The sequence below is a fragment of the Dendrobates tinctorius genome, unplaced genomic scaffold (genome assembly GCF_039654945.1).
Source record: "Dendrobates tinctorius isolate UK_male_01 unplaced genomic scaffold, ASM3965494v1 ptg000162l, whole genome shotgun sequence".
Classification (NCBI taxonomy): domain Eukaryota; kingdom Metazoa; phylum Chordata; class Amphibia; order Anura; family Dendrobatidae; genus Dendrobates; species Dendrobates tinctorius.
Genome location: NW_027361829.1, coordinates 34,459,191 through 34,476,106, shown reverse-complemented (window position 1 = coordinate 34,476,106; position 16,916 = coordinate 34,459,191). Strand labels below are relative to the sequence as shown.

Here is a 16,916-nt window from a genome sequence, read left to right as displayed (position 1 = left end):
TTTGCATCTTAGCAAGCTGATCTTCCAGCACACTCACTCTTTCCTCCACTGCACCTATTCTGGTATCAACTTTATTCATGGCAGCTTTAATTTTGGTCACTTCACTTTTAACCCCATCCACTCTTTGAGAATGGGACGTCAATGTGGTTTTACAAAATTTAACCAAGTCATAAATGTCACGCAGCGTGGGCTCCCCTACTTCATGTTCCACAGTAACTTCCTGCTCCATGTTCTCCTGCTCTTGGTGCTCTTCCTCCCCCTCTGATTCCCCCCGCTCCACTTCTTCTTCTGAAACTTCGTCCTTATCTATTCCAGACTCTCCGTCATTCTCCCTCCTCTCCTCAGCCATCCCTTTCATAGCTCCCTACACCCAGGCATACTATTCCAGCTTAGCTGCAACCTTTAACCTCTTTGCATAGGAGGCATTGGCGGCATCTGCTCGCTCCCTCACCTCAGTGCTGCAGGTGCCATCTTGAGCCTGGCTCCCTGCTCCTGTCTTGGCGTCCTGCTGTCTTTTCCGACCAATCACGGTCGTTCCTGTCAAAGTTGCACCTCGGGGTCAGATACCGCTCCCTTCCCCCACCAGCACAGACCAACACCAGGACTCTGGAGGGACTTCAAAGCAGGATAATAAATATTGCACAGCGGAGGAATGCCAGCAGCTGTCCGTTCACATCAGGTGCCAGGACACGCCCCCCCAAAAAATATTCTTTAACTACATAAATAGTAAGAAACTAAAAAATGATAGTGTTGGCCCCTTAAAAATAGTCTGGGTGAAATGGTGGATGAGGATAAGGAAAAAGCCAATATGCTAAATGACTTTTTTTCAACAGTATTTACACAAGAAAATCCCATGACAGATAACATGATCAGTGATATAAATTCTCCATTAAATGTCACCTGCTTTACCCAGCAGGAAGTACGGCGGCGTCTAAAAATCACTAAAATTGACAAATCCCCGGGCCCGGATGGGATACACCCCTGAGCACTGCAGGAATTAAGTACAGTCATAGATAGACCATTATTTTAATCTTTAAAGATTCCATAATAACAGGGTCTGCACCACAGGACTGGCGTATGGCAAATGTGGTGCCAATATTCAAAAAGGGGACAAAAACTGAACTTGGAAATTATAGGCCAGTAAGCTTGACCTCTACGGTGGGTAAAATCTTGGAGGGTTTTCTAAGAGATACTATACTGGAGTATCTGAAGAATAACCTCATGACCCAATATCAACATGGGTTTACAAGGGACCGTTCCTGTCAGACTAATCTGATAAGCTTTTATGAAGAGGTAAGTTCAGGACTGGACCAAAGGAATGCAGTGGACGTGGTGTACATGGACTTTTCAAAAGCTTTTGATACGGTGCCACACAAAGGTAGATACATAAAATGAGAACAATGGGGATAGGGGAAAGTATGTGTAAGTGGGTTAAGAGCTGGCTCAGGTATGGGAAGCAAAGGGTGGTTATTAATGGAGCACACTCGGACTGGGTCTCGGTTAGCAGTGGGGTACCGCAAGGGTCAGTATTGGGCCCGTTTCTTTTTAACATATTTATTAATGACCTTGTAGGGGGCATAGAGAGTAGAATTTCAATATTTGCAGATGACACTAAACTCTGCAGGGTAATCAATACAGAGGAGGACAATTTTATATTACAGGAGGATTTATGTAAACTAGAGGCTTGGGCTGATAAATGGCAAATGAGCTTTAATGGGGATAAATGTAAGGTCATGCACTTGGGTAGAACAAACAAGATGTATAATTTTGTGCTTAATTGTAAAACAATGGCCAAAACTGTCATTGGAAAAGACCTGGGTGTATGGGTGGACGACAAACTCACATTTAGTGGCCAGTGTCAGGCAGCTGCTGCAAGGGTAAATAAAATAATGGGATGCATTAAAAGAGGCATAGATGCTCATGAGGAGAACATAATTTTACCTCTATAGAAGTCACTAGTGCGACCACACTTAGAATACTGCGTACAGTTCTGGTCTCCAGTGTATAAGAAAGACATAGCTGAACTGGAGCGGGTGCAGAGAAGAGTGACCAAGGTTATTAGGGAACTAGGGGGTCTGCAATACCAAGACAGGTTATTACACTTTGGTGTAATTTAGTTTGGAAAATCAAAGGCTTAGGGGTGATCTTATTACAATGAATAAACACCTGAGGAGACAGTACAAAGACCTTTCTAATGATCTTTTTACTCTTAGACCTGTGATGGGGACAAGGGGGCATCCTCTACATTTGGAGGAATGAAGGTTTAAGCAAAATCACAGACGCGGATTCTTTACTGTAAGAGCAGTGAGACTATGGAACTCTCTGCCATATGAGGTTGTAATGAGTGATTCCCTACTAAAATTTAAGAAGGGTCTGGATTCCTTTCTTGAAAAGTATAATATTACAGGGTATATACACTAGTTTCCTTAATATTGCGTTGATCCAGGGAGCTAGTCTGATTGCCGTATGTGGAGTCAGGAAGGAATTTTTTTCCCCAATGTGAAGCTTACTGTTTGCCACATGGGTTTTTTTTTTGCCTTCCTCTGGATCAACATGCTAGGGCAAGTTAGGATACGATACGGGTTGAACTAGATGGACTTAAAGTCTTCCTTCAACCTTAATAACTATGTTACTATAAAGTGCCGCCCCCCACCCCAAAAAAAAATAAATCACAATTTCAATTTGGCATGCAAAAATGTGAAATCTTGCACCGGATTCTAAGGCACACAAATAGGACAAGGCTAAAAGAATTTTTACTGCTCCACATAAACATTTGAAAATGAAAACAATAAATATGTAACCTGAACAAGTTGCTTTCCCTTGTTCATTTTATTAGAGTCTACAGTCATCCATAAAATTAAACTTTGGTCACCATTATAAGCTGTCAGTGAGGAAAGAAAGAGAAAAAGGGTTTTACTATCCCAGGAGGATGTTGACTCTCATCACGGTCATTACTCTTTAAACATATTAAAGAGGGTATTATTTACAAGTCCTTTGACTTTTCATATTCCACTTTGTGTTAGCGGAGTACAGGAAACATTCCAAAAACTCAACACGCTGTTGAGATAGTTAAGAGGCCATGAAATCAGTTCTCATATTCAACATTTCTTCCACAGAACTAGAAGGGAAATGTGTAAGGTCAATTTACTGGCCAGTAGTTATTTTTTGCTGTTTTACACCTATAAAGAGACCATGTTGAGGATGATATAGGATGTGGCAATCTGCATCTAACTTCATGGTTTATTCCCATCCCATATGTTATTTAAGGACTTCTTATTACGACCTTTACAGCCATTGGACATGTACATTTAAAGGGGTATTCCCATCTCCAAGATCCTATCCCAATATGTACTAGGTGTAATAATAATAATATTAGCAAATACCTCTAATTAGAAATGTAGTATAGTTTTACTGTTTCGCTAGATCTATTTCCTCATTTGCAGGCATTGCAGGACCTTAGGTACCAATGATTACTTCTACTGATAAAGTGACAGTTAGTTAGCTAGTTGCTAGTGGTCATAACCATGGATACATAAGGTCCTGCAATGCCTGCACATGAGGAAAGAGACATAGCGAATCAGAAAAACGTTACATTTCTAATTGGAGGCTTTGCAAATATTATCATTATTACACCTGCTACATATTGGGATAGGATCTTAGAGATGGGAATACCCCTTCAATCATATTTATCTCAGCAAACAAGTATGGGGCTGTGCTCGTAAAGCCGTCCATATGATAGATTTTCCATCCAGTATTTTACTAAAATGTTAGATGAAAACTGAAGACAAAACTAATACTATTATTTCCAATGGAATTGTTGCCACCTGTACATGGCATTATTTCGACCTGTGCAGCGCACCAGTTGTTGTGCCAAACAGGCGGATAGGTCTAGATGCTGACGGGAGGCTGAATCATAGAGTTAGATGCAACTAAGAAAACATTGGTCCTAGTGCAGTAAAATCAGCACATCATGGGAATAAAAGCCTGCTTATGTGATTATGTTTTAATTCCTAGCAGAATTATTAAGGAGATAAAATGTAAAACATGATGTAAAGGATCCTGCATTCAAATATCACCCCTAAGTCAAGCCTACTCTTTTATATCAGTATAGTTACCGTATTTTTTGGACTATAAGATGCACCCCAAATTTTCAGAAGAAAAATGGGGAAAACAATTAATGCGTCAAATGGGGGTCCGTCTTACAGTCCTGAGTTCTTCTTACCCGGGAGGGATTGGCAGTGCTCGTGGCAGCAGGAGTTGGGCGATTCTTCCAGTGGTCCGACGCTGCAGTGCGATGATCTCGCTCCCATCCCAGCCTGGTGCGGCTGGTGGGGCACATTCAACGGTGCTCGGTGGTACGGGGGAGCTCCAGCGACATTTTGTGAAAGCCCGGAGCCCCTGCAGTTCTATTGCCTCGATGCTGTGGCCTCCGGGAAAATGGCCATTGGAGGCGCAGATTGAGATCTTGGCAACGAGATCTCGTCCCGAGATCTGGGGAGACGAGATCTAAGACTCGAGATCTCAATGTGCGCATGCGTCGCCTCCGACGGCCATTTTCCCGGAGGCCAGATTGATTCCCCAGCCGCAGATTGAGATCTCGGCAATGAGATCTCAACCTGAGACCTCGAGAGACGAGGTCTTGGAGCCGAAATCTCAATCTGTGCATGCGCCACCTCAGGCGGCCATTTTCCTGGAGGCCACAGCATCGAGGCAATAGACGTGCGGGGGCTTCGTGCTTTCACAAAATGTCGCCGGAGCCTCTTACACCACCGAAAACCGCCGAAACTGCCGCATCAGCTGCTCCAGGCTGGGATGGGAGCAAGATCATCGCACTGCAGCGCCGGACCACTGGAAGAATCGCCCGACTCCTGCTGCCACCACGCTAACTGTAAGTACATTCCGACTATAAGATGCATCCCTGTTTTCCCCCCAAATTTGTGTGTCTTATAGTCCGAAAAATACAGTACAATATATTTTTTTCTGCATCATATAAGTGAGAACTAAGACCTACATCTGCCCGGCATGAAGTTTGAACACAGGTTTTTGCTAAACATTCTATGGTTAAGAGCTACATGTTCGAAACAGGTAAAGTGCTTTTATCCCTAATGTTTCAATGGATCTGAAATAAAGACTACCTTGTTTCAATTTGTTGAGGTAGTATACTGCACGTAGAAGGGCTGTTCTTTTATTACATTATTATAGGATTTCTTGAGGACTTAGATATTGACAATCAATCCGTAGGAGATACAATACGATACCAGCTTTTTGCAGCTCCCACACTGACTTTATGTACAGAGTGTACAGAGCGGGAACTGCACAGCTCAATACACTGTGCAGTGGTTGTTCTCGGGTACTGTAGCTCGGCTCCCATTCACTTTACAGGAAGCTGAACTGCTGCACCCGAGAATGGCCACTACACAGTTTACAGAGCTGAGCTGTTCCTCCTCTGCATACTCTTTACATCAGCCAATGTGGAAGCAACAAAAGGCTGATCTGTGATAGTGCACCCACTGATTGCTCCCTAGGTTGAAAAAAGACCTAGGTCCATCAAGTTCAACCTTTCTTCACTAGTTAGATATTTTTGTACTTAAAGCCATCAATATTTCAGTTCTGGACAAACCCTTTAAATACATAATTATACATCATAATATCTAATTAACTGCATGAAATCAATCCCTTTACAGTCCTGTTCACAAAAGAATCTTGAAGATCTCAAAACCTTTTACCTGGCATGAGAAGAGAGTGTTGAGATCCAGAATCAGCACTTAAAGACAATCTTCCGCCTTTGGCCAGCCTATCACACAACAAGGTGATGTGTTTCTTCAGCTTGGATGTATCTTTTGGAATGCTCAACTGGCTGCTGAGGTTTAATGCCTGCTCTTTAGAACTCTTAGATAAACACGTCCTTAAAAGATGAGATAATGCCGCATCCACCGATTCTTCCCACCCCTGATAAAAAAAAGAGAAAGAAAACAATTAAAATAAGCTCTATAGAAACTCCATGTAGGTATTGGTATTGTTTGTACCTTTTTCATATCTCCAGACCCTGAATTTAAGGGGAGTTTAAAATTATAAATATTATTGTATGTTACAGGTCTTGCAAAACTTCTTAAGAGTCACAGTATAAAATGCTAAATTCTGCGTTATTAATATTTTGTACTAGGCCGACTTCAGTCTTATACACCTAAAGCTGTTTTCTGTAATAGCTGATGGAGCCTTCACTCCATGGTCATTGTAAGCTGAATACTTTGAATCATACTGTCAAATTTGTAACATTTCTTGTGCCATAAAAGAATCATCGACATTAATAACCATTGTGAAAAATGAGATATCTAAGGTGGCAACACCTTGGGAAGTGTAAACAGTTCCAAAATAATCACTACACAAGAAATAAAGAGCAGCAAGGCCTATGAGACAGCACTGGAAAAAGATGTGAAATAGGAATTTTACTGAAATTTTGTGACAAACAGAATAGATAAATACACTTCAACATAATAACAGTTTATAACACTTGGGAGACATAAGCGTCATGGTTTCTGCTTATTGTCAAGCACACTAGTTCTCAAGCGGGAGGCACATTACTTGAACAGTCTGTTCCCACAATTAGTCTCTTTTACCTTATTCAACAATGGCCTATGAATTGGTCACTTCCCCTGGTAGAACTTCATGGTTTGTCTATTTACCTCCATTTTTCATGGAATAAATCACTCAGTTTTTCAACATTTCTTTAAATAGGTTGTCCACTACCAGAACAACCCCTTCTCAATCTGAATAATTGCCCCAGTTTAAAAAAAAACCAAACACTTATACTCAGCTCCGGTGTGAGTGTCTTCGGACAAATCAAACATTAAGAACAAGTCAGAGGGCAGCCATAACCCTGACTTCATGTTCATGTTCAATTCATGCTAAGGTGGGGCAGTGAAGCCGTCACTGATTGGGTGCAGGCCTTTTGTGACGTAAAAACCTCACATGAGCCCTGAGCAAGCAAGTGGAGAAATTGTTGGAATGGCATCGGCACAGGAGGTTAGGAGACTTTTTTATTTTTATGTGGGCAAACATTCAGATTGAGAAGGGGAGTGTCGTAGTAGTGGACAACCCATGTAAGGCCTGACAATCAGCATCAGATGGTAAATATCCATTTCCAAGCCACCATTGCAAGCCTCAGTTGCAAGGATCACTTGTCACTCCACCTCGCTTGCCCGTCTACTCATAGTAAGATCAATATCAAATGCCAGACAGTGGTTCGGCACAAGTGAGCAACAAAATCTCTCTGAGGGTATACTTCGAAAACAGGCAACTTCATCAGATCAGTCTTCTTTACAATATTTGCAGCTCTCTCTTTCTCTATCTCTAGTAGGCAGCTATTTTGGAAACTCTTTTGGCAAGCTAAAACTGTGGACACTTTCAGAAGCTCCTAGTCTCCCTTCCACCACAGATCTTGCCCCATTTTCTCAGTAAAGGGATAAATACACCTCACAGGCACATGCCCAAACTGCTCTTCTTCTCCTCAGCCCAGTGCTCACATGCTGACATCTCCTCTTCAAAGCAACAGTATGCTTACAGAAGCACCATATGTTTCCCCTTTAACACCCTGGCACTTTTACCAGGGAGCGGCCTCTAGCATTAGCCAGAGTGTGATAAGAGGAACCTGTGGCTGACAGCACACCACCATTATCATAATTTTATTGTCTTTTCTAACATTTTCAATGTCACTTCAACAAACTTTGCATAAATCAATAGTTCAAGCGAATTTAAGAAAAGTTGTAATATATCTTATCAGGCCAATTAGCTTTTTTCTCAACTTATCAGACATTAATTCCCCTTCCTTTTGCCCATTAACTCTGATTATATACTCTGAAAAACACCAGCTCACAGAAGTAGGTTGCTCACAGGTTGCAGCTGCCTTTAAACTCTAATGAGAGGAAATGGGAGAAGTGAGGAGCACTTAGCAGACTGACCAACCAGGCAGACACATGCAGAGACACAGGCAGAACTTGCTGCAGCTTCTAGCAAATTTATCTCACTGTAGTACTGGATTCACAGCCACACAGCTCAGTATTATAGTATAATGTACTCTATGATGCACTGCTGCTTCTGTGTACATGCTATAAAGAAAGAAGACCAAGGTTACCACATGTTTCTGTGTGTTTAGTGTAAGGCATATATCATAGCAGTGGGTCTCCACCCATTAGGTCAAAAACAGCAAAAACATAGAAATACAGACTGCAGATGAGAAAACTGATGAAAAATGCAGGCTACTAGTCCTATAAGTTATTGTGTTATTCCTCAAAGACACACACAAAACATTATTCTGAAATGTTACCTGAAATGACAGATACACACACAAATACATCTCAAAATTTAGTAGGTTAGTATTATTCGGGAGCCATGAGCCCCCGAACTTACAACTAGAACACAGGGGCTGGGATCCTCTTTATTTTGACTTACCTCTAAGGCTTGCCTGTACTGACCCAGTGGACATGAGATTATAGAGGTATAGATCTCAGAAGGGGTTTACATGCCCTACCCTACTGGAGTACATTCACAATAAAGGTCTACAAGACTAGTGAACAAATAATATTACATTTTGAATAGCTGCCAATGAAAACAATTAGCAATACTATTCTTTTCTTCTCTATAGCATATACAAAATAAACATTTTTCCCACACAATATATAAAAGTTGCAATATTATATATTTTTCTTTTCTTCAATGACACTCTCTGGAATGAATAAGACAAATCTGGCCCCCAAAAACTTGTCCTCTAGTTATCAAAAAATAGGAAAAAAATGTAAATGACTAAATAAGATGGCTGTAAAAATATAAATGAATACAGAAAAAAAAATGGACAACAAAAACTACAGAAAGGATTTTGTTATGGCCCAACATTTAACAACAGGATTTGTATATGGATAAATATGGATTTGCAACTGTACTGTATAGTTAGCACTCTCCTTCCTGCAATCTGGGTCTGCTGATGCATTTTACTACTTCAATATATCTCTAGATTTCCTATGTCTTTTAATGACTGTCCTATAAAGTGCTGCAGTACAAGAGGAAAGACAATTTAGCTCTAGACACGGACGAAGATGGAGATTGTCCATAACTGGTGACCATATGGCCTAATGATATAGCATATATGTTAGCCAAAAAAGAACCACCAACGTGTAACATTATTTTAGGTTCTATTCCAGAAATACATAAGGCTTTATAAATATATTGTAAGGAACAATATAAATGCCACAAAATACATTTTAATTACAAGCAGGGCATATTCCCACACAGGCTACTCTATAAAAACCTGTTATTTCATGTGACGTCAGATCACCCAAGGAAAATGCAAACATTGCCATTTCATCATACACTCAACAAATTCATTTCATGAACGAAAATAAAAGAAGTGTAAATTGGAAATGAGGTATAAACAGTCTGAAATGTGGATTACATTGGCCAAAAAAAGATTAAATACTAAGGACAAGAATTGATTTGACATTCTAAAAGACCCTATCATGGGGTTAATGGGTTTTTTATTACATTAATGGACTCATGAATATGTCAAAGTGTTGTTTTACTCGTTGTACATTACATTGTCACAGTTCTGCGCACCGCCCACAGGACTGTACGGACTCCATTCGCGCATATACACACGTCTGTAAATGTACTGTCCAAGGCTAAAGCTTGTCTATAGTTTATCCTCTATGGACTTGAGCTTGTCCATATTGTGTCAATAGTTTTGATAAGTTTTTCAATCTTTGCCCAAAAGTAAGGCATGTCAAGAAGAAATAACTATTTCTTATCCATTAATGTATAGGAGGCTGGGGAATAATGCTAATTAGAGCCTGAGCAGTTCCATTTATGTGAAATGAAGTGTACCATGCTAGTAAACAGCTTTTCACCTAACTGCTTATCAAATTGACCAATTTTCTAAGTAAACTGTCATTTATTTCATGCAATGACTGGTAAGTAGAAGTCCTCACCTGAGCATGAGCCTTTATTTGCCTGGTTCTCGCAGCACTCACATTGTACTCCTCTAAAGTCAGACCAGGTCTGTAGCCGTGACACATACGGTTATGTGCAAAATAATAGCAGTCTAACATCACTAATGTGTTTCATTACTGTTTTTTGCATTAAAGATTAAAAAGCATACGAAAAAATTGATGACTAGGTGTAGGCGAGTAATAGGCAACCAACAGAATCAACAATAGCGACAGGTACGCTGCTAATTGAGTGTAATTGACTGATCTAATGAAAGGGGGGTATTCTAAGCAATAGCAGTGTGAAGAAACAGGTGTCAATTATAGCCCTTGTTTAAAAAAGGAGGGTAGCAAATGTCCTACCTCCTGGTTTAAGCTCTTGCTCAGTGAGTAAAATGGGTTGTTCCAGACATTTTACCAAAAGAGAATGCACTGTGATGAGAAGTTGATTGGAGAGGGGAACACATTTAAAAAAGTGTAGAAAATAATTGGCTAAATAGATTTCCAATGCTTTTAAATGGCAAACAAGACCTAAAACATGTGGTCGGAAAATAAATACTACCATCCACATACTGTAGATCATAGAATCACAAGAATAGCAAAGAAGCATCCAATAATCAGCTCCAGGGAAATCAAAGAAGATCTTCAGTTACCGGTGAGTCCTGCAACCATCAAAGTTTGGATTTGCCATATCGGTCAAGCACAAAGAACAGTTGAGATGTCAGTCGTCCCTTTGGGACCTTCCACTAAGAACTTATGACCCATCCAAGATATTGGGAATTATTTCAGCTAGGAGGTCAGGGGAGAGGTTTCAATTTGGCCCAGATGGGCGGTGGCAAATATGGGAGGTGGCGAGCTAGGGGTTAAAAACTAACTACACACATTTAGCCAGTGTTATTGTTCTGCCACGGAAGCAATGTCACGTCCGCGTGGAGCCGAACCAGAAACTAAGGAAGCACCTGTGGGGTTGTTTCTGACCCAATATAAGCCTGCTAACGAACCTGGCTTAATTTTAATGAGGAACTGGTGGCAGCAGGCCGTTCTGGTGTTATTGGGGGATCCTGGTAGTGAAGGACCAGAGGTTTATATATGTATATTCAAGGCCTGGGACTGGTGATGTATATATACCACCCTCACCGCAGAGCGCCCCGATAACAAGTACATAACAGGGCAGCCTCTCCGGTGACTACTTATCCTAGGTCAAGTTCCCTGACTGATCTGAGGGTAAGGGTATGCTGTAATGTCTATTGTCTGTACAAATCCCCTCTGAAATGTAAAGTGCTGCGGAATATGTCGGCGCTATAGAAATAAAATTTATTATTATTATTATTAAGGGCTCATACTCACTTGAGAGAGACTCGCACGATTCTCGTAGGAGTCTCTCACATGAAAACCTGGGACTGCCGCCCGCACTCAGACCTGAGCGTGCGGCTACATGTATTTTTATGCAGCCGCATCCCCGGTCTGAGTGCCGGCGGTAGTGCCAGGTTTTCATGCGAGAGACTCGCACGAGAATCGAGCGAGTCTCTCGCAAGTGAGTATGAGCCCTAGGGGGGCACCATAGAGATGTGTCTGCGTAAGTTCTGTCACAGATTGATGACAGCGGTGGGATATCTGTATCCCCCAACTCTCGTTCATCACACCTATGTAAAGTCAGACTAACTGCAAGAAACTCTTTTAACCCTTTCGCGCCTGAGCCTGTTTTTGCCTTCGTGACCAGGCCAATTTTTTCAATTCTGACCAGTGTCACTTTATGAGGCCATAACTCTAGAACGCTTCAACGGATCCTGCTGATTCTGACATTGTTTTCTCATGACATATTGTACGTCAGGATAGTGGTAAAATTTCTTAGCTATGAACTGCGCTTATATGTTAAAAAAATCGAAATTTGGCAAAAATTTTGAAAATTTTGCAATTTTCAAACTTTTAATTTTTATGCCCTTAAATCAGAGAGTGATATTGCACAAAATAGTTAATAAATAACATTTCCCACATGTCTACTTTACATCTGCACAATTTTGGAAACATAATTTTTTTTTTTTTAGGAAGTTATAAGGGTTAAAAGTTGACCAGCGATTTCTCATTTTTACAACAAAATTTACAACACCATTTTTTTTAGGGACCACCTCACATTTGAAGTGAGTTTGGGGGGTCAATATGACAGAAAATACCCAAAAGTGACACCATTCTAAAAACTGCACCTCTCAATGTACTCAAAACCACATTCAAGAAGTTTATTAACCCTTCAGGTGTTTCACATGAATGAATGGAATGTGGAAGGAAAAAATAAACATTTAACTTTTTTTCACAAACATTTTACTTCAGAACCATTTTTTTTATTTTCACAAGTGTAAAAACAGAAAATGAACCACAAAATTTTTTGTGCAATTTCTCCCAAATACGCCGATACCCTGCATGTGGGGCTAAACCACTGTTTGAGCACACGGCAGAGCTCAGAAAGGAAGGAGTGCCGTTTGACTTTTTCAATGCAGAATTGGCTGGAATTGAGATAGGACGCCATGTCGCATTTGGAGAGCCCCTAATGTGCCTAAACAGTGGAAACCCCCACAAGTGACCCCATTTTGGAAACTAGACCCCTTAAAGAACTTATCTAGATGTGTCGTGAGCACTTTGAACCCCCAAGTGCTTCACAGAAGTTTATAACGTAGAGCCATGAAAATAAAAAATCATTTTTGTTCCACAAACATGATCTTTTAGCCCCCAATTTTTTATTTTCACAAGGGTAACAGGAGAAATTGGACCCCAAAAGTTGTTGTCCAATTTGTCCTGAGTACACTGGTACCCCATATGTGGAAGAAAACTACTGTTTGGGCACACGGTGGGGATCGGAAGGGAAGTAGTGACGTTTTGGAATGCAGACTTTGATGGAATGGTCTGCGGGTGTCATGTCGCGTTTGCAGAGCCCCTGATGTGCCTAAACAGTGGAAATCCTCCACAAGTGACCCCTTTTTGGAAACTAGACCCCCCCAAGGAACTTATCTAGATGTGTGGTGAGCACTTTGAACCCCCAAGTGTTTCACTAAAGTTTATAATGTAGAGCCGTGAAAATAAAATCATTTTTTTTCCACAAAAATGATCTTTTAGCTCCCAATTTTTATTTTCACAAGGGTAACAGGAGAAATTGGACCCTAAGAGTTGTTGTCCAATTTGTCCTGAGTACGCTGGTACCCCACATGTGGGGGAGGACCACTGTTTGGGCACACGGTGGGGCTCGGAAGGGAAGTAGTGACGTTCTGGAATGCAGACTTTGATGGAATGGTCTGCGGGCGTCATATTGCATTTACAGAACCCCTGATGTACCTAAACAGTGGAAACCCCCAATTCGAATTCTAGCCCTAACCCTAGCCCTAACCCTAGCCCTAACCCTAGACCTAGCCCCTAGCCTGCCTACCTGCTTTTTTTTTCTTTACTTTTTTTTTTATTTTTGTGTTTTTTATTTTTTGTATTTTTGACTCATAGTAACGCCACTTCTCCTCTGATCTCACACTGGCAGATGATCAGAGGAGAAGCAGCGTTACTATGTGACAAGATCGCTGTCCGGCACATAGTAACGCCACTTCTCCTCTGATCTCACACTGACAGATGAGCAGAGGTGAAGCAGCGTTACTGTGTGACAAGATCGCTGCCTGACACAGCTGTGCCAGGCAGCGATCAGCTGTGCCAGGCAGCGATCTAGTCACACTGTAACGCGGCTTCACCTCTGCTCATCTGTCAGCATGAGCTCAGAGGAGAAGTCGCGTTATAATGAGGGAGATTGCCGGGAAACAAGCAGCTTTCCCAGCGAGCTCTCTCATTGGCTGCTGTGACGCGACGTCATCAGGACCTGAACCAATCAGGTCTCGATGACGTCGGGGGTCCCAGCATGCATTGTGCACCGGATCCCCGCGTTATAAGGTATGAGGGGGTCCCGGGGGGCACAAAACCGCCGACAGTAGATAAACGTCGGCGCTGCACAAAGCCCAGCAAGCGCCAACGTTTATCTACTGTGGGCGGTCGCGAAGAGGTTAAAGTACCATTGCTAAAAAAAAGGATGTGCTGAAAAGGTTACAGTATGTCGGAGAACACATTGACTACCCTAAAGAGACTCAACATTCTATGGACAGATGAGAGAAAGATTGTTCTTATTGGGTCTAAAGGCCGCAGACAGTTTGTGAGAGAACACATAAGCTCTGAAGTCAAGCCACAGTACACTGAAGACTGTAAAACATGGAGGTGCAAGCATAATAGTTCGGGGATGTTTATCATACAATGGAGTTGGGGCCATTTATCGCATACCAGGCACCATGGAAAAGTTTGAATATATCAAAATACTGGAAGAGATCATATTGCATTATGCTGAACAAGAAATGCCCTTGAAATGTGGGTTTCAGCAGGACAACAACCCCAAACACACCAAAAAATTGGCAATATCCTGATTCCAGACCAACAAGATTGATGTTATGAAGTAGACAACCCAATCCCTAGACCTCAATCCGACAGAATATTTGTGAATTGACTTAAAAAATGCTGTCATTGATACAAGACCTAAGAATGCAAAAGAACTGTGGAATGTACTCGGGTAAGCTTGGGCTGGAATACCTGTTCACAGCTGTCAGATTTTACTTGACTCCATGTCTCACAGATGTAAAGCAGTTATCAGAAATAAAGGTAAAACCAAAAAATATTAGTTCAGTGATTAACAGAAAAGTCTGTAAACAAATTTGTTTATACTGTGGTTCCGAGTTTGTAAATGAAAACGCAGACATTTTAAAAATTGATATTTTGTTCATGTTTTCATTAGTAATTGAATGTGTAGTGGAAGAAGTGAAGGAAAACTGAAAATGGCCAGATAAAGTGATCTGAACAGAGGGGCGGTTGCGAGCTCTAAGCTTTAGCACAAAGAGCCAAATTGAAAAGTTGCCTGTTTTTAAAAGCACTTTGCAATTTTAACCATTTAAGAACTTGAAATAAACTCTTTAACAAATTATTTAAAATATTGAAAATAATGGTGAAGAAACATATCGTACTGTTATCTAACACATAGCAGGCACACAATATTTTGATTACATTTCCATATCCACTCTGGTTTCTTTTGCTCATGATAAAAACTGTAGGACATTAATAAATGTCAACCTGACCTGTTGACATTCCTGTTGACTTTCCTGTTGGCATTTTACATAAAATGTCACTAGTTGAATGGCAGCAAGGTGCGTTCTACAATGGAAAACAAAGATGGCTCCTGATGTTGTAGACAGTTTGTAAACAGGGAATTCTGAGACATAGGAGTAATTTGTTATTAGTCCTCTTTAAGCTGTTGTTAATGAGAACTTTTATATGATGTGAATGTTTTTACATTTTAGACTAATTTTATTTTGACTCGCGAAGGCTATATGCAAACATTGCGGATTTGTTGTGTTTCCGCAGCATTTTTTCCATGTGGAAATGCTCCAAAAACACAATGGATTACTTACTTGATTGTTAATCAATGACAGTCCTGAACTGTGCACATGCTGCAGAAATTTCTGTCCTTACTTGCAGCGTTTTATTTTTCGCAGAATGTCGATTCTTTTTGCGGATCTGCAGCGTTTTTCACCCATTGACTTCCACTGAGTCAGTCAAATCTGCAGCAAAAACGCAGGTGTAAAAAGGTTTGCGGATTTGCTGCCAAAAACGCTGTGGAATTGTCAAAGGAAATGATGTCAGAAGAAGTGATTGTACTTAGGCGTCGTCTGATGAGACTACTACTCCAATCCGGCTATGTCTGCTGTCACATATAACAGAGACAGCATGAGCCAATGATGGGAGAATAGTCTCATCATATGGAACCTAAGTTCAATTGTAAAAAAAAATCAAAACATTGACATAATCACATACAATATACATACTCACCGAACTCCTAATCCCCGATGCTCGTGTCTCCTGCAAGCAATCAAAAATAATAAACCAACATATACTCCCTGTCCGCCGTAGTCCATTTACTACGAGTGTCCCATGTCAATGTCACCCGGCCTCCGGCGATACACTGACAGGAGGTAATTGCTCCCGCAGTGTATCACTGAGCCACCTTGAGAGTTCACCGGAGTTCATCAGCTCTAGTCCTCTCACGGCACCGCTGCATGAGAAAGTTCTCACACAGCGGTAGTGCCTTGAGAGCACTGGAGCTGATGAACTTTGGTGAGCTCAAACAGCAGCGCAGTAATACACTATGGGAGCGATTATCTCCTGTCAGTGTATCGCCGGAGGCCAGGTAGAGCAGTCACATCTCCCGATATGACTGCTCTACATATGAGATTGCCGTGGGACACTTGGTGTTATGGACTACATCGGACAGGATAGTATTGTATGTTGGTTTATTATTTAATTTTTGCCGCAGGAGACGAGGGAGTCTGGGATTAGGCGTTCAGTAAGTATGGTTAATTAAGATTCAATAAAGGAGTCTGTGTGATTTTTTTCAAAAAAAGATTTTATGCTGGCTGTGTGTCTATTTACCATATAGCTATAGGATTAGTAATGGATAGGTATGTTATAGACGCCTCTCTATTACTAACCTGTGGGCTTGATGTCACCTAACAATACAAAGGTGACATCATCCCCACAAATATGAACCCCATTTGCCACCACTACAGGGAAAGTGGGAAGAGCAAAGCTAAGTGCCAGAACTGGTGCATCTATATGATGCACCATTTCTGGGGCAGCTGAGAGCTGATGTTTTTAGCCTTGGGGCCTTCCCAGGCTATTAATATCAGCCCACAGCTGTCTGCCTAGAATTTTCTGGTTCAATTTTATAGGGGGACCCCACGTCAATTATTTTCTGGGGTTCCCCTCTAATCTAGCCAGTAAAGGCTAAGAAAACAGCCGTGAGCTGATATTAACAGCATGGGAACCTTTTTGGCTATTGGCTCCTTCCCAGAATATTAACATCAGCCATCAGCCGTTGGCTTT

At 41.3% G+C, this 16,916-nt stretch overlaps 1 protein-coding gene across 3 annotated transcripts in view; it reads right to left on the bottom strand.

Moving 5' to 3' along the window:
- The window catches only part of BBS9 (Bardet-Biedl syndrome 9), a 649,391-nt gene that overhangs the window by 14,845 nt on the left and 617,630 nt on the right, over positions 1-16,916 (bottom strand). Inside the window, exons 22-23 of one of the 3 annotated variants that reach the window (XM_073549955.1) lie at positions 5,727-5,949; positions 323-615 (exon numbers count right to left, since the gene is read on the bottom strand). In XM_073549955.1, coding sequence (XP_073406056.1) covers positions 560-615; positions 5,727-5,949 — 279 coding nt within the window. In that variant the 3' untranslated portion in view covers positions 323-559. Of the gene's footprint in view, positions 1-322; positions 616-5,726; positions 5,950-16,916 lie in introns of those variants that run through there. The other 2 variants (XM_073549957.1, XM_073549956.1) reach the window with 2 other exon arrangements.